We start from the raw sequence: 17,881 nt of genomic DNA, 5'->3' as shown, positions 1-17,881 counted from the left end.
AATAGACAAAAGAGGATTGGGTTCTGAAACCCTGGGCTCTGAAGCTCATCATCCTGTCCCCTGTTCCCCTTCCCCACTACTCACTCACCCCTGTTTTAGCTTTCCATGCAGCTAATAGCTGAAGCCCTCAGGCGTTGGTTAGCTGTCGTCTATCTCCTAGTACCTAAGACCTCCTCACTCTGACCAACTCTGCTCTCTCCTACCATCTCTGCTCCTCCTTCTCTACCCAAGGCCACAACCTAATCTAGTCTCCCTGCCCTCTTGAGTCCTTCATACCCATTGTCCATCCAGCTGATGTGTAACTGTGTCGTTTACCCAGTTCAACCAAAGGCATATGTGCGCACACAAATACAAGTGTAATTTTTAAAATGTTTTAAAAATTAGACAGGGTCAGCTTGATGGTTTAGAGGGTAAAAGTGTTTGTCACCAAGCCTGAGAGCTTGAGTTCAATCCCCAAGACCCACGTGATAGAAGGAGACAGCCTACCCTGCAAGTTATCTTTGTTTGTTTGTTTTGTTTTTGTTTTTGTTTTTTTTTTTGGTTTTTTTGAGACAGGGTTTCTCTCTGTAGCTTTGGAGCCTGTCCTGGAACTCACTCTGTAGACCATGCTGGCCTTGAACTCACAGAGATCCTCCTGTCTCTGCCTCCCAAGTGCTGGGATTAAAGGGGTGTGCCGCCGCCACCACCACCTGGCTGCAAATTCTCTTTTGACCTCCACATCTACACCATAGCATGTGTGTGCTCACACACAAATGTAATTTTAAGATTAAGCAGGGCAATGGCGGCACAGGTCTTTAATCCCAGCACCAGGGAGGCAGAGGTGGGTGGATTTCTGTAAGTTCAAGGCCAGTCTGGTCTACAGAGCGAGTTCCAGGCTCCAAAGCTACACAGAGAAATCTTGTCTTGAAAACACAAACAGGGCTGGAGAGATGGCTCAGCGGTTAAGAGCACTGGCTGTTCTTCTAGAGGTCCTGAGTTCAATTCCCAGCAACCACATGGTGGCTCACAACCACCTATAATGAGATCTGGTGCCCTCTTCTGGCATGTAGACAGAACACTGTATTTGTAATAAATAAATAAATCATAAAAGAAAAAAAAAACCCACAAACAAACGAAGAAAAAGAAAATTAAAGGAAAAGATAGTACAAAAGTAGTTGAACTTGTTTTTTGTTTTTGTTTTTGTTTTTCCCCGAGACAGGGTTTCTCTGTGTAGCTTTACACCTTTCCTGGAACTCACTTTGGAGACCAGACTGGCCTCGAACTCACAGAGATCTGCCTACCTCTGCCTCTCAAGTGCTGGGATTAAAGGCATGTGCCACCAACTCGGGGCTAAGCTTGTTGTTATGTGTGTGTGATCCCAACTACTTAGAAGGCTGAGTTGGAGGATGGTTTGAATCCGAAGTAGGAGACTGGCATGGTCAATATTGCAAGACCTCCTATAAATAATGCTGAGGATATATCTTAGATGGTAGAGCACTTCCTGGGATGCTCGAGGCCTTGGGTTGGATCCTTGCATTAGAAACAAACTATTATTATTATTATTTATTGAGACTCACTACTTCTGGCTCTTTCTGGAACTCAATATGTAGTAGATCAGGCTGTTTTCGAACACACGGAGGGAGATCCACCTGTCTCTGCCTCCTAAGTGATGGGTTAAAGGTGTGCGCCACCAGGCCCAGCTGAGAAGAGATGGTAAGGGAAGTGGGGATGGAGAGGACAGCTGAGTGCACACAACTGGGAAGCAGAGCACGGAACTAACTGCAGGAGAAAGGGCGTCAGCTGGAAAGGGCGAGGGGACGCTGGAGGGACAGTACAGAGGGGAATTAATGTGAACATAGAATAAGGACATGGAGGTAACTTCGCTGGCTGGTTTGATGTCGACTTGATACAAGGTAGAGTCAACGAGATTGAGAAAATGCCTCTGTAAGATTCGGCTGTATGCAAGCCCGCAAGACATCTTCTTGATTAGTCATTGATACAAGAGGCCTAGCTCATTGTGGGTGAGGCCCCTCCGGGGCTGGTGGTCCTGGGTTCTATAAGAAAGCAGGCTGAGCAAGCCACGGAGAACAAGTCAGGAAGCAGCACCCCACCACGGTCTCTGTACCAACTCCTGCCCCCAGGTTCCTGCCATGTTTGAGTTCCTGCCTTGGTTTCCCTCAGTGGACTGTGACCCAAAATATGCAAGCAAAAGAAAGCCTTTCTTCCCCCAAGTTGCTTTTGGTCATGAGTCGTTTCAGCAATAGAAACCTCGACTAAGATATAAACATGTCATGATGAAATCCATTACTTCATATGCAAGTCTAAAGCATTAAAATAAGAAGCTAAGTTAAACAGGCTTTCTGTTCGATTATTTCCCAGCTGTGGCTGAGTGTTTTCTGAGCACATGTAAGAAAGTCTGGACTAACTAATCTGCAGTATTAGGTGGTTTGAATGTCTACGTTTGTGATGAGTTTAGCAGGGTATAACCCCAATCACACTCTAGGATAGTGGTTCTGGATCTGTGGGTCTTGACTTCTTTGGGGGTCTTAAGTAGGGTTTCTATTGCTGTGAAGAGACACCATAGCCATGGCAACTCTTATAAAGGAAAAAAAATTAATTGGGTGGCTCACATTTTCAGAGATTGAGTCCATTAGCATCATGGTGGGACATGGCTGCTTGCAGGCAGATATGGTGCTGGAGAGGGAGCTGAGAGTTCTATATTTTGCATAGGAAAGAGGAAGTGGTCTAACTCACTGGGAGTAGCTTGAGCATAGGAGACCTCAAAACCCAACCCCATAGTGACATACTTTTCCAACAAGGCCACACTTCCTAATAGTGCCACTCCCTTTGGGGGCCATTTTTTTTTTTTCAAACCACCACATTTGATATCCTGCATATCCAATGTTTACATTATGCTTCATAACAGTAGCAACATTACAGTTACAAAGTAGCAACAAAATAGTTTTATGGTTGGGGGTCCTTACAACATGAGGAATTGGACTAAAGGATTGCAGCATTAGGAACCACTGGGCTAGGCACATCTGAACCTGCAAGGTTTAACATATACTAAGAGCCCAATCAAAGTTTTCTGTTGGGGCTGGAGATAGTTCAGCAGTGAAGAGGGCTGACTGCTCTAGCAGAGGACCAGGGTTCAGGTCCCAGCACCCAACACGATGGGTCACAATTTGCTGTGACTCTAGTTCCAGGGGTTTGGAGGTCCTCTTCTGGTGCACATACACATACGCAGGCAAAACACCTCACACACATACAAGTTTAAAACAAGCTGCCTATTGATATCATAAAGAGCATAGCTAACAAATTCTTACCTCTCATGCCAGTCACCTGAAACACTTTGGTTCTAAGCAGTGTGTGTGTCCGGGGCGGGAGAGGGACGACGACACTCGTGTCTTACATGTGTTAAGGACACTTCTTTTTCTTGTTGTTTGTTTGTTGTTTTTTGTTTTGTTTTGTTTTCGTTTTTCGAGACAGGGTATCTCTGTGAAACAGTGAAACCGTGTTGGCTGTCCTGGAACTCATTGTGTAGACCAGGCTGGCCTCGAAGTCACGGAGAGTCACCTGCCTCCGCCTCCGGAGCGCTCGGATTGAGGGCGTGCGCCACCACGCGCAACTATATGGGCTGATTCTTAAGCGTGTTATATTTTTATTTTCAAAGCATCTCTCAGGCAGCGGCGCAAAGAGAACCGGGGCCTGAAGCGCAGACTTGTCGCCTAGCAACCAGAACCGGCCGAGGGGCCTGGGGTTAGTCTGCTTTAAGAAGGAGGTCCCGCCCCCTCAACGCTCTGCCCCGCCCCTCTCCCCTCCCGAGCCGCGGACAGCCGGCGACCCCGCCCACCTCCCGGCCCCGCCCCTCGCCGGAGCCTCGTGTAGCTCCGTCACCCTCGTGGGCGGGCAGAGGCTTCTTATTGGTCGGTTCTCCGGAAGCTGGGGGATTCGGATTCGCGAGCCCAGCGCTGCGACTCGGGAGCCGCTGGCTGCGCGTGAATGGTGCCTGGCTGCTGCGCGGGGTGCGTGCGGAGCGGGACCCGGCGGCCCGGATTTGGGGGCGGGTGGGTGTGTGCCTGGAGCGAGCGGGCCTCAGTTTCCTCCGGGGCAGAAACGTGGCCTCCGCCAGCGGCACCCCGGGCTCTCGCGCGCGGCCCAGCTGCTGGCCTGGCTTGGCAGGCTGCGAGGGGACCGAGGAGGCTTGGGGACCCCCGCCGCTCGCAGGCCCCCGTGCTTGACTCCGGGTCCCAGAGTCCCGGCGCAGGATGTTCGTCCTGGTGGAGATGGTGGACACCGTGCGCATACCGCCGTGGCAGTTTGAGCGGAAGCTCAACGACTCCATTGCCGAGGAGCTGAACAAGAAACTGGCCAACAAGGTATTGGGCCCTCGGGCTGGCAGGCAGGGTCCGCCCCCGCCCCCGCTGTCGCCTTGCTTCAGCCTTGGCCTTGCACACAGGTAGGGTCATGTCAGGGTCTCCTTTCCTTTTCTAACTTCTGAACTAGATTTGGATGTCAGTCGTACCCAAAGGAGTTAATGGCCGAGCGAGGTAGTGCACACCTGTAATCCCAGCTCCTTGGGTCGTTGAGGCTTGTGACGATCGTGAGTTCGAGGCCAGCGTGGGCAACATAAGCGTCGGGGTGTTGAACAGTACTTAAATTCGCTTGGCATTTGCGGGACCGTTGGTTCGATAAATAAATAAACCAGAGAGCGCGTGCACAGAATGGGTTTGTAAAAGAGAAACTGGAAAAATGCCAGTTTCCACATTCAGTTGCTGTGCAGTCTTGGCCAAGTCACCCGCTCTGGGCCTTACTTTCATTTGCAAAACGGGGATAATTGTTTTTCTGTCAACTGCATTCTGCGAATGGGTAGTTCTAGTAGTCTGGGGCTGTGGGCAGGTTTGTCTATTCATTCTCAAAACAGTTTTTTGCACACCTGCTGTGGGCCATGCCAGTGTGCCCCAGGGCCGGCTGGAGAGGCCTTGCCACTCTCCTGTGGTGAGTGCTCAGTTTCATGGCTCTCATAACCAGTTACTTTCTTGTTTATTTGAGCGTATTTTTTTTTTAAAGATTTTACATTTTTTCCATGTTTGTGTATACCTGTGTGTGCCACAGGGCATGAGAGGTCAGAGGACAGTCTGTGGGCCCTTCCCCCGTGTGGGTCTCTGGAATCAAACTCAGCTGTCAGGGTTAGAGGTAGGTTGCTTTTCCAGGTTACTGTGTTTCCCTTTCCATGGATAGGTACAGGGGTCTTCTCTCTGACTTACTCCTTTTACAATCCCCAACACTTAGCCAGAGGGTGGCGGGGGAGACAGAGGCTCTGCTCCTGGAGTGTAGTGAGGGGGGAAAAAGAGACTTGACTAAAACGGTCTCACAGTTGAGTATATTATGGTGACTTGGGGTAAACGGCATGAAGGGCAGGCGTGTGCACACACCTAGGCAACAAAGGAGCGAGCATCGCCCGGGATAAAAGAGATTGGTGGTTTTTTCGAGGACATGTCACTTGACCTGAGATCTGGTGGTGAGGAGAAGCCAAGCAGAGGCTCTGGTTTGAGGGTCGGAGCAGGTTGGGTGTAAGGAGCTGAGCCAGCATGTGCATAGGTCCTGAGGAGGGAGGGGTTGTGGCCTCTGATTGGGCACAGAGGAGGGTGGAACTGTGAGGGAGGTCTAGGGATGTAGATAGAAGCAGGCCACAGGGCCCTGGGGGACTTTGGAGTTCAGGTATTGTTCTTTAGAGGCCAGTAGGAGGTGGTATTCTGCCAGTAGGGCAGAAAGAGATAGCTAGGCTTTAGATAGGAGACAGGTAGTCCCTTTAGGGGAGCCTGCGGTCAGGGGAGGAGGTAGGTATACACACAGAGCTGGGGTTTGTCAGGTGGAGGAACCAATTCACTGACTTTTATTTGTTTGGCCTTGCCGGCACAGAGGTCTGTCTGCCTCCGATGCTCAGGCGCTAGTATTAAACGTGTTCATCACTGTCTTAATCACAGTTCTACTGCCAAGAAGAAACACCATGACCAAGGCAACTCTTATAAGAAAAAGCAAAAAATAAAAATAAAAAAATAAATTATATATATATATACTTTGGCCATGTATCCTGTGTGAGCCCTGTCTGTGTGTGTGCGAGGTGGTGTGAGTGTGGCGGGGTTCTCACACTGACTGTCTGATCTGGAGCACAGACTCCGGGATATTGGGAAATAGAGGGTTAATCCGGGATTCCCACGGCCAGTCCTCTCCAGGGTGATAGTAAACTTTGGTCATTTGTAGTCTCTGAACCTGCCACCAGGATACTTCATGCCCATCCACTCACGTAACAACACTTCAGCTGGTGTCTCTTTTTGGGGGGTTGGGGTGGGAGGGGGGGTTGAGACAGAGTTTCTCTCTGAACTCACTCTGTAGACCAGGCTGACCTTGAACTCACAGAGATCTGCCCACCTCCCCCTCCTGAGTGCTGGGATTAAAGGCGTGTGCACCATGCCCAGTTTGGTGTCAATTTTGAACATGGGAAAACTGAGGCTCAGAGAGGCAAACTAATGTCCTTGGTGGTCCCACAGTGAGGTGGTGGAGCTGGCATTGGAAGCTGGCTTGACACTCAGGCCCTGCTCTTTCTAGAGTTCTGCGTCCTGAGGTCCCTGCTACAGTCACCTCCTGCAGAGTCTTAGCTTATGTCCATCTAGAATAAGGGGTGCTCAGAGCTTGCTTATGATCATGAGCGTTTTTGGAGGACTAGGCCCCGGGGTCACTGTGTGTGTATGCGCATGTGTGCACAGGTCGTGTACAACGTGGGACTCTGCATCTGTCTGTTTGATATCACCAAGCTGGAAGATGCCTATGTATTCCCAGGGGACGGAGCATCACACACCAAAGGTGGGTGCCTTCACTTCCTAGGGTGCGGCTCATTTTTCTGTAGCGAAAGATCAAGCTGCCATGCCTCTTGGAGTGGCAGGGGACTGGGCCCAAGTCCTAATTCTGCTAGGAGCTTACTCTAGTGACCATGGGTACTCTTGTCCTCTGGGCCTCAGTTTCCCTACCTGTAAAACAGCAGTGTAGGCGGGGAGATTCTCAAGGCTGCTACAGTTTTGAGACTGAGATTGTGGTTTCACATGTGGGTCTCTTGGGTTCCATCTAGAGCCCCTGATGCTTGCCCAGCCCCTAAGCTTCTCATTGCTTCATGGTGTGTGGTGAGCAGGCTGCTAGGCAAGGGGGGCCCTAAGTGGTGGCTGTTACTGGTGGAGAGAAGGTGAGGGAAGGGCAAGCTAGCTGGGTCAAGAGACCTGGAGGGGCAGGTAGGACACAGCAATCAGAACTGCCCTCTGGGGCAAGCAAGCGGCTCAGGGGTAAAGGTGCTTGCTGTACAAATCCAGAGCAGGAGGACCAAGGAACTATTATAGTCATGCTCAAGATGGGGCCTTGGCACTGAGGGGGCATGGGGATTGCTTGTTTCTGTTGGTTATGTGGGTTACTTGGGTGGTGCTCTTCTGGGCAGTCTTGGCCGGGACTGGAATGTCTTGCTTGGTGGTTTCGAAGATCTGAAGTGCCTAAGTAGGTCTTCAGCCTTGCCTAGATGCCAAAGGTTGTCACGTGACAAAGACTGTGGGATGGAGAAACAGACTACCCGTTGGTGAGGGAAAGTGTAAACTGGAAGGGATGGGCTTGTGGGAGTGAAAGGGTTGCGGAGTCAGTATTGGGCTTCTTGTCTTCCCTGGAGGGTGTAGGGCATCCTCCATCTGGCTTGCATTGGGCCATCAGAAGGATGTCCAGGAGGAACTCCGCATCCTGTCTCAAGGCCCTGGGTAGAAATGTGCATCCTCAGCTTGCCCAGGGCTTGCAGTATCAGCCAGGGAATGGGCAGAGACAGAGAGTGTTTTAACAAGAGCCCTGTGACAGACACACAAGCCACAGTGGGGGAACGTCTTTGTCCATGTTGGTCAGCCTCAGCCCAGGGACGGGTGCTCCAGCATTCTGGAGTGTGCGGAGACAGCCTGGGGTCTGTGCTGGCATCCCGAGACTAATTAGTTGACATGGTGTTGAGCTCTGCAGAGGGCCCCCGGAAGCAGGCTGTTTGTGTGCACTAGGTGTTTTCATGAGCAAGCCCCGAGTGTGGAACCCACTATGAGGTGCTCTGTTCTCAGAGAGTGCAGCTGAGCCCTGCCGGGCTCTGTTCTTGGACAAGAGCCTGTTCTAGGAAGCAAATGCTGAAAACTTGAGGAATACCAGAAACAAATCACCTTCCAGCAAACGCTGCCTTGACATTGGCGATATTTGGAGTTGGTCTCAGCAATGGTTTGTATTGTCCCCCACACCCTGCTCACCCTGGGTCTCTTGTTTCATGTGTAAGTACTGAGCACTGGGTTAAGTATATCCCACAGACCTGTGTTTGAGTTCCGGCTCTGGGCCCTGGGCTGGGGGGCCTGGGCAGCTAGGTTTACCTGTCATACAGTGGGAAGTCCTTTGAGGCCATGAGCACTGTCATCGCGTTAGGACCATGCCACACTCCTTCCTGTGCTGTGTGCAGGTGGAGGTCAGAAGGACAGCTTTTTAGAGTCTGTTCTTGCCTTTCACCATGTGTCTTGGCGATCAGACTCCGGTGGTCAGACTTGGTAGCAAGCCCCTTTATCCACTGAGCCATTTTGCTGGCTGCTTTCTGACTTGGAGAACCTGACCACTTCAGGGCCTCATGTGAGTGGAATCGGGAATTTGTTCCTTTCCAAGGGTTGTGGAGTACATATCCTGGAATACATCTGCTTATGCCTGCTTGCTAGGAACAAATGAATACCACCCCCAGGGGGGCTGCGGTGGGGAATGGGGTACGGTCCTGGGGGTGGAAACTCAGCCTCATGCCGTTCGGTGTCCCACCACTGTGCCACACCTTCCAGCCCTTGGTGGTGGATTTTTAAGACAAGGTCTCTTGTGCAGCCCTGGCTGTCCTGGAACTCACCTTGTAGACCAGGCTGGCCTCAAACTCACAGAGATCTTCACAAAGACTCCAGCCTCTCTTTTGTTTGTTTGTTTGGGCCCAGCCTCTCTTTTCAAGGCTGGTTAATGTACTTAATGTACTGTGTGTATCCACTGAGCTTTTGTTCATTCATTAGTCAGTGGGCATGGGCTGCTCACCGCTTGCTTCCAGATATGGTGTTCAGGCCCTGGGCACTGGTTTACATGCTGTCCTGTCCTGGTGGGCCTGTGCCAAACAAAGCCTGGCAGAAGCTTTGAGCTGAATGCTAGGTTAGGAGGAGGGCAGTGTTCTTCCATTCCATGTCTGCTCCTGGCTGCATTCTGGAAAGTTCGCAGAAGGCCCTGCATCTTCAGGATGTTTGTTACCTGTGCAGGAAGGCAGGTGACAGAGCTGGGCAAGGTGGGCCCCCGAAGGAGTCCTGGAGAAGCCTGTACTAGGAGGGAGTCTGTCTGAGGAAGATACACTCAGCCTGGTGGCCTTGTCCGTGGAAAGACTTAGAGGATGGTTACCAACCCGTGGGTTGTGACCCCTTTGGGTTGCACATCAGATATCCTGTATATCAAGATATTTACATTACAGTTCATAAGTAGCAAAATTACAGTTATGAAGTAGCAACAAAAATACTTTTATTTTATTTTTTAATTTATTTTTATTTTTTTAAAGATTTATTTATTTATTATGTATACAGAAGAGGGCACAAGATCTCATTACAGATGGTTGTGAGCCACCATGTGGGTGCTGGGAATTGAACTCAGGACCTCTGAAAGAACAGTCGGTGCTCTTAACCTCTGAGCCATCTCTCCAGCCCCCTTATTTTATTTTTTTAAACTTGGCTTTTTTAAAAAATATTTTATGTGCATTGGTGTGAAGATGTCAGGTCCCCTGGAACTGGAGTTGCAGACAGTTGTGAGCAGCCATGTGGGTGCTGGGAATTGAACCTGGGTCCTCTGGAAGAGCAGCCAGTGTTCTTAACCACTGAGCCATCTCTCCAGGCCCCAAAATAATTTTATGGTTGGGGTCACCACAACATGAGGAACTGGGTTAAGGGGTTGCAGCATTAGGAAGGTTGAGAAGCACTGGCTTAGAGGCTCCCCATGGCAGAATGGGCAGGGGAGCTGTGTGGTTGGAGTAGGTCACTCTTCCTCTGTCTGGGGAAAACATGACATCTGACCCAGGCAGTTCGGACAGGCAGTTGGCCAATGGCAGAGAGCATCTTCCTGTTTGAGAGGCTCAGTGACAGGTATGGCTTCTGCCAAGGCCAGGCATCATTGTGATGTGGGTAGAGCTGTAGCCAGCCTTTCCCTTGGATTCAGGTGAGTGGGGAGCACATAGGACAACCCATCTGAGAACCCAGGAAGGCTTTCCTATGTGTCTGTCACCACAGGCAGCCTTGGCAGTTGTAGTATCCTGTCCCCGGGTCTCTGTGCTGAGGGTGAGCTTGCCCCAGACATCAGGAAACGGGAACTTCTTCCAAGTCTGGCCAATTGCTGCTGTCCTTTTGGGATGTAAAGGACAGCTTGACTTTGGAGTCACTAACGGCCCAGAACCAAGGGTTAAGTGTGACTGAGGTGGATTTGGAAACCAGCCGTAGTCCAAGACAGCAGCTGCTGCTGGTCCCTTTGGAGACCGGCCGTGACCTTGCAGAACTCTGTGTGTGTGTGTGTGTGTGTGTGTGTGTGTGTGTGTGTGTGTGTGTGTAGGAGGTCGGTCCTCTGGCTTAGCAGACAGGTCTAGACCCAAAGGAGAACTTGGCATGGACCACTGGGTAAGTGTGCTGGCAGTGAGGTGGACATGGGCGAACATGAGCAGCCCCAGGCCCCATGACCATCATGGAGGGTCCAGTGTAACTGACAACAATATTCCCTTCTTTCCCAGTCCATTTCCGGTACGTGGTGTTCCACCCATTCCTGGATGAGATTCTCATCGGGAAGATCAAAGGCTGCAGCCCAGAGGGTGTGCACGGTAAGGGTGACTTCTGGGTGAGATTGGAACACAGTGGGGTGGGTGTTCTATGCTGACCCTGTAGTCCAGGGATCCAGCTGAATCTTCCCTGTGGCATCAGAGAAACTGTCCAGCTACAGCACCAAGCGACGGGTGCCCCATCCCCTTGTGCTCTCGAGCTGGCGGAGGTGACAGGCTTGTAGTGCCTGTGGGTCCCTGGGTGTGCAGCGACCACTCTGGGCTGAAGACTAGGTACTTGGAGCTTTGCCCAGGGCTGCTCAGCCCATGTTGGTAGTGTAGTTAGAGATGTAGGGCTTTGAGGCAGGAGGAGACAGATTGCCCTGGGACGCCTGGGCCACACTAGGAAAGGGGGCTTGCCTGCGATGTCCAGCCGTCTCTTCTGCGCTGTCCCTTGAAGTCCCATCCCATGCCATCACGTTCTTCATGTCTTCCAGTCTCTTTAGGGTTCTTCGATGACATTCTCATCCCTCCTGAGTCACTGCAGCAGCCTGCCAAGTTGTATCCTTTCAAGGTTAATGTGGGGCAAGTGGACATCCCCGCTCCTGTGGTGACCTGCGGGCTCTGATCTGTCACCAATGGCAGTGCTGGTGTGAAGCACCAGGTCGCCTCTGCTTCCCACTCTGCCCATGGTGCCCCATGCTGGTGTCTGTCAGGCTGGCGATATAACAGAGCACTGCACACCTTCGGGGCGTCAGTCCCTCGTCACTTGACTCAGTTGTCCCTGCAGGAGTCATTTCAGAGATCCTTCCCCCAGGAGCTTCACTTTGGCAGGGTTGCCTCTGTTTCCCAGGGTGTGGGACTGGTGTTTGGAGCCTGGGCTGGAGTGCAAAGCCCCTCTTCTCTTCCTAAACCTGGGGTTGTCTTATTTATTTATTTGTTTAATTTTTTTTTTTTTTTTTTAATGTGGGTACTTTGTCAGCATGTACATCTGCACACCAAGAGGGCATCAGGCAGTTGTGAGTTGCCATGTGGGTGCTGGCAATTGAACTCAGGACCTTTGGAACAGCAGTGACTGCTCATAACTACTGAGCTGTCTCCCCATCCCCTAATTGTTTTGGTTTTTTTTGAGACAGGGTCTTTTTGTTTTACCTTGACTGTCCTGGAACTCACTTTGGAGACCAGGCTGGCCTTGAACTCACAGAGATCCGCCTGCCTCTGCCTTCAAGGTGCTGGGATTAAAGGTGTGCGCCACCACTGCCTGCCTGGGCTGTTTTAATGGAGTCCCAGTGGTCTTGGGAGAGAGGCTCAGGTGGCCAGTCACCACTGTTCTCATAGCTCCCAGCAGTGTCATGACATGAAGAATGCAGAGTGCCACTAGAGGGCAGCATGGCTCTGTAGATGATGGTGGAGGAGCAGTGTCCGCTCTGCTCACTGTGTGAAACTGCGTGAATTGTCAGCAGATCTGGCCTAGCCTTATTGTTTTCCTTAGGCAGGTGACATTTACGCCTACCTCATCTGCTGAAGACCAGGGCAAGCTCATGATCTACCTGCCTGTCAAATTAATTGAGGCCTGATGAGAAGTGTGGTGCACCTGGCCATTCTCATTTCCAGACTTGGGAATGTAGTTCTCACTTTGGGTCCTGGCCCAACTAGCTCCTCTCCAAGGAGCAGAAGCAGCTTTTATCGGGACTCTCCAGCCGAAATAGCCTCAACCTGGGAGTTGGTTTGAACTTGGGTACTTCAGAGGACTCTTAGCCTCATGAACTCCCGTAGCGTGATTGTGGCCTTGACCCTGGTCTCCAGTGATGACACAGAACAGGTCTGGGTGTGGGAGTATGAGACAGAGGAGGGTGCACACGACCTGTACATGGACACCGGCGAGGAGATCCGCTTCAGGGTGGTAGATGAGAGCTTTGTGGACACATCCCCCACAGGACCCAGCTCAGCCGGGGCTGCCTCTGCCAGCGAGGACTTGCCAAAGAAGGAAGCGCCGTACACGCTTGTGGTGAGCTGGTGGGAGGCTGCTTTCTTGAAGCTTTATTTCTAGAACCCTCCTTGGCAGGCCAGGTGTCTCGGGACTGTCATCTGTCACTTCTCAGCCTGCTTCTGTGGACTGGGTTATGGGGTGAGATGTTGGGCAGGATGGGGGAGTCTGTCCTGCCTCCCAGAGGGACAGTTGAGGTCGGATTACCTCAGGAGGATCTTTGAAGGGAAGGAAGCCAAGGAGGGGCTAGAGGTGAAGGTTGGGACTAGAGCAGGGTTCCAGGGAAAAGCGGGGTTCTCCCTGTGTGTGACTTTGGGGGCTCAGGAAGACAGTCTGGGGGTGAGGAGGGATTGCCTGGTCCCAATTGAACCTGGAGAGCTGAGGCAGGAACATCATGGTCCCAGTCAATCCTCCTGGCCTGCCATTTGCCTGTGCCATTAGGCCCTCCTGTCCCAGGCAGCCCAGCTGAGTGGTGACAAGTGTACCTGTTTTTCTTTGACAGGGATCTATCAGTGAGCCAGGCCTGGGCCTTCTCTCCTGGTGGACCAGCAACTAGCCCTGGACCTTAACAGTGACTGCCCAGCTGGAAGACCCTGCCCAGGCCCTCAAAAGTGGAGCAGTTGGCAGATTCTGAGGAGTGCTGACCAGAGCAGGGCTGGGTTGGGCCAGAGTGCCATCCCTCCCCAGCTCTGCTCCTCGGCCTTCTGGAACCAGCCCTGAAGTCCTCTGCACTGGGTTGCTTTTGGTCTCATGTATCCAGGCTGGCTTCTCACTTGCTGTGCAGCATAGAATAACTGAGTTTCTGATCCTCCAGCCTCTACCTCTTGAGTGCTGCGATTACAGGTGTGGAGCCCACATTGACTTGATGTGGTAGTGAGGGTGGAGCCGGGACTGTGCACCCCAGGCAAGCACTCTGCCAACTCCCCCAGCACAAGGACTGGCTGCTTCCTTCAGTGCTGAGGATGGAGCCCAGGGCCTCTTTTATAGGCAGGTATTGTACTACTGAGCCAGGCCCATCCTGCCTCTTCCTGTGAACTTCTGGTTTTCAGTGACAGAAGAAGCATCTAATAAATAATGACAGCAGCAGGAACCCTCCCCCTTTCAGTGGCTGACATCACAATCTAAGGTCACCACCAACCTGGGACAGCATTCCCAGCCCCACAGATGTAGAGCTTGGGCACTTATGAGACCAGACTGACTCTAGCTGAGCTTGGTGGTCCTGTAGTACATGCGGAGGCCACTTAGGCAGGTGCTTTAAGGTCAGTGCTGCCAGCTGCAGCACCAAGCTGCAGACGTCTTTCCCTGTCATTTGGAAGGAGCACTCCTCCCCTCCCCAATGAGCTGAACCAACCCCTTGTCTAGGAAATGGAGGCTGTGGGGTTGCTGTCCTAAGGTCTACCGTATAAGAAGCCTGGGTCGCCACTGTCTCAATGTGACCACAAATGTCATGTGGGGTTAGTGATGCCCAGGTCTCAGCAGACAACTCTGCCAAGCAGCACTGTTGTCCTTTCTCCCACTGGCACTAAGATGTCTGTGTGGTAAGTGCTGTTTTGTAACAAACCTCAATGGCCTGCCTGGGTCTTTCCATGTGGTGGGGACCAGGTAGTGTCACCTTATGCTGCCTAATGAAGAGGAACCTACTTTACCACAACCTTCTGCTGTGGAGACAGCATCTATTATCAGGTGTGACTCGGGGGCAGATACCTTCTCAGGGTGCTTTATCTTCCTCTGTAGTCCAGGCTGGTCTTGAACTCAGAGATCCACCTGCCTCTGTCTCCCAAGTTCTGGGTACTGGGATTAAAAATGTGCCACCACCACCCACTTTAGGATAGGTGCTGCGCCTCCTCTCAGGGTAAAGACAGGCCTAGTGCATCAGTCCCAAGGGAACAGGAGACAGCTCGTGGTCCCTGACACTCTAGCCTGCTGCAGGAACATGGGCAGGGCAGGAGGGTGGAAGTGTTTTCTGCTAGTGCTCCCATCTCTGCTGCAGTGACCCAGGCCTGGTGAGGCTTCTGCTGACCTTGGCCTAAAAGATCCTTCCTGCACACAAGCTCATAGACAACGAATAGACGCCAACCACTCTCACACAGAACAGTCAAAGGATTTGGATCTTTTTTTCTTTTCAGAACAAAAGGTTCTCTAAAACCCTTCAGCCACCAGTGAAATGTTGAGGCAGGGTCAAAGTTCTTTAGAGGGAGTGCTGTCACTGAAATAAATACAGGTCATGGGCTGTTGTTGAAGGCAAACCAACTGAAAGGAAGGCAGGGTTGGGACATAAACTTCAGTGCCCTCCACGGTGGCTCACTCTGGGCTGAGGATGGGGAGAGCAGGAGGCAGGCCTGGTCACCATCTTAGAGCAGGAGGCCACGCTGGACAGACAGCTCTGACTGATGATGCACAGGGACCTGTACTTTTGATACCCAGCAGGGTCCAGAGTGGGACACAACAGCCGGCCTGGCTCTTCCTACTGCTGCAGCTCCTTCATCCTGTTCAGGGCACTGCCTGCACGGAACCACTCGATCTGAGTCTCGTTGAAGGTGTGGTTCAGGAGGATGGTTTCCTGGGTCCCATTAGGGTGCTTGATGATGCATTTCAGAGGCTGCAAAGGAAAGTTGGTGTGGGTGGGAAGTGGAGAGTGCTCCTGGGAACTCAGTCCTCACTGGGGATTCTGAAGGCCCCGTGCACTGCACCAGGCAAGCTGTTGGGCACTGAGTGTGGGGCCAGGGCTAATGCCTGGGTTAGGTCTCCCTCAGCTCAGAAGGACTAGGCTCTTTCAGGAATATGGATTCACAAGAGCGGTCAGTATGGCTGGTTGTAAGCAAGCGCCGCCCAACCGCACCCACCCAAGAGATCCCTGGTCTGTTTGCCCTCTTTCCTAGCCCCTGACCTTGCCAGGAGCAAAGTCCTTCAGGCCTTGAATGGTCAGCTTGTCCACTGGATGGATCTTGTTGTAGTCAGAGGGGTCGGCGAAGGTAAGGGGCAGCAAGCCCTGCTTCTTCAGATTGGTCTCTGGAAGACATACGTGAAATCAAAAGTGTGGGTCCTCTGCCCAGGGACCCTTATTAGCACCAGAAGTATCCTCTAAAGCAGTTGGAAGACAGACCCCTACCCACCCAGTCCTATTGGGGATGACCAGACAGTGACTAACACCCAACTCTGCTGGGTCCCAGTAGCACTTGAAGCAGGTTTGCATTACCGCACATGTACATGCCCCAGGCCTTGGATTTCAGCTGACAAGCTTAGAACTGACACCAGTGTTGGCAGGCGGCTTGGGGCAGGTGGGGACAGGCCGTGTGGAATATGGGAGCATGGACTCCGGGCCCGGGTCGACCACTGACAGTAGGGAGGAGGAGGAGGAGCAGCACTTAGGTCCTAGCTCACCATGGATCCTGGCGAAGCTCTTGGTGATGATGGCCCGGCCCCCGAGGTGCCGAGGCTCCAGTGCCGCATGCTCCCGGCTTGAGCCTTCGCCATAGTTTTCGTCTCCAATCACTACCCACCTGATGCCATGTTTCTGTCAGGTGACAGGGACAAGGTGGTGAGGCAGAGGAGGGTGCTGCCTGTACCTGCCTAACCTTGGGCAAGTTGAGGTTCAGAGTCAACGTGGGGGAGGCAACTCCTTTCCGGTTGCTCAGGAGCAGCTGAATTTGGGATGAATTGGGCCAGATAGACCCAACGGAGTAGGCAGGCTGGATGGTGGCTCTGCCTGCCTATCTGCAGCAGACAGGGAAGCAGCTAGCCTTCATGGAGCAGTGCAGACCCAGGTGGGTGGAGTGTGGGAGGAAAGCCGAGGCTGCACAGTGGGAGCGGGAGATTGACTGGGCCCTCCGTGACGCTGAGAGGCCATCTAGTTGTACAGTCCATGATATGGGCCCAAGGAGACTACAGTTCTTAGTTCTATCTGCACTGTCGCAGTCAGCCACAAAGAGGTGCCAGATGACCCTTACCAGTACCCTAGGTCAGTCCTGGAGCCTCTCAACAAGTGGGCCAGGGCTGGAGAAACGGCTCCACAGTAAAGAGGACCCACACGGCAGCTCCCAGCAGTATGTAACTCCAATTCTAAGGGGATATGATGCCCTCTTCTAGTGGGGCAGTGCTGGTGCACACCTTTGATCCCAGCACTTGAGAGGCAGACCTGGTCTACAGAGCTAGTTCCAGGCCAGCTAGAGTTTCAAAGAGGAACACCCAGGAGGAACCCTGGCTCAGGCCTGGCGTAGACCTCACTGCTTGGTCTGTGGAGACCTGCAGCTCTTTTCTGAGCTTCACTCCCAACTGAGTTCAAAAGCAGTACTTCCATATGGTTTCCTTCAGCCTTCTTTGCTCTGGGGCCAAACACTTGCTATGATTCATCTCTGACTCCAGGGCAGGGTCTCCTAGGTACTGGGATAACAATTTTCTCTAGGTATGCCCCCTCACCCCAGGCCCTCAGGAGAGCAGCTGCCAACACTGTTTCTACCAAGCAACGCTGGCCCACCTTGTAGTATCGAGCAGTGTCAGGGACAGGGCCGAACTCCTGGGTGACAGCATTGCGCACAGAGTTGGCCTTGCCATTTTCAATGTTGATGGCACCGATGAGCAGGTTATTAGAGATGTTGTCCAGGTGTCCACGGAACTTGAGCCAGGGGCCAGCAGCAGAAATGTGGTCAGTGGTACACTTCCCTTTGACCTTGGGTGGGGAAACAAGCCAGGCAAGGTTAGGCAGTGACCAGAACAAGCAGGAGATGAGGTCTGGCCTTGGACCTGTAGTCTATGTGAGTCCTGGTGTTCCCATGCCCACCTGGTTCAGGCAAGGCCCACCCCATCAAAAGCCCCCAAAGGTAGTCTCCATGACAGGATACTCTCTTACAGGACAGCTACACATGGAGGACAGAGGCAGCTGTCTGCTTACTCAGCTAAGCTGCCAAGGATGGAAGATCAGCAACTCCATGCCAGACACAGAAGCTGGGAGTCATGTCTGGGTCCTGGCTCACATGAGCTAAATACTGGCTGTGTCACAGGCATGCCTGGACACCCCTAGTAAGCCCATAAATTATTGTCAGACATGAGTCTGAGGCCCTTGACCA

General features: G+C 52.3%; 2 protein-coding genes across 2 annotated transcripts in view; one reads left to right on the top strand and one right to left on the bottom strand.

Moving 5' to 3' along the window:
• The first annotated feature begins 3,922 nt into the window (after positions 1 to 3,922).
• Polr3h (RNA polymerase III subunit H) lies at positions 3,923 to 14,460 on the top strand. The gene is made up of 6 exons (XM_036207512.1): positions 3,923 to 4,358; positions 6,747 to 6,843; positions 10,808 to 10,894; positions 11,329 to 11,392; positions 12,638 to 12,839; positions 13,321 to 14,460. The coding sequence occupies exons 1-6, from the start codon at positions 4,248 to 4,250 to the stop codon at positions 13,372 to 13,374; spliced, it is 615 nt and encodes a 204-aa protein (XP_036063405.1). The 5' UTR covers positions 3,923 to 4,247; the 3' UTR covers positions 13,375 to 14,460.
• Positions 14,461 to 14,907: 447 nt separating this feature from the next.
• Aco2 (aconitase 2) overlaps positions 14,908 to 17,881 on the bottom strand; it is a 37,082-nt gene continuing 34,108 nt past the window's right edge. Inside the window, exons 16-19 of the mRNA XM_036207742.1 lie at positions 17,293 to 17,484; positions 16,200 to 16,332; positions 15,706 to 15,827; positions 14,908 to 15,417 (exon numbers count right to left, since the gene is read on the bottom strand). Coding sequence (XP_036063635.1) covers positions 15,283 to 15,417; positions 15,706 to 15,827; positions 16,200 to 16,332; positions 17,293 to 17,484 — 582 coding nt within the window. The 3' untranslated portion in view covers positions 14,908 to 15,282. The remainder of the gene's footprint in view (positions 15,418 to 15,705; positions 15,828 to 16,199; positions 16,333 to 17,292; positions 17,485 to 17,881) is intronic.

The sequence above is a fragment of the Onychomys torridus genome, chromosome 16 (assembly GCF_903995425.1).
Source record: "Onychomys torridus chromosome 16, mOncTor1.1, whole genome shotgun sequence".
Lineage (NCBI taxonomy): Eukaryota > Metazoa > Chordata > Mammalia > Rodentia > Cricetidae > Onychomys > Onychomys torridus.
Note: the sequence above shows the minus strand (reverse complement) of the source record. Positions and strands in the feature narration are given on the sequence as shown.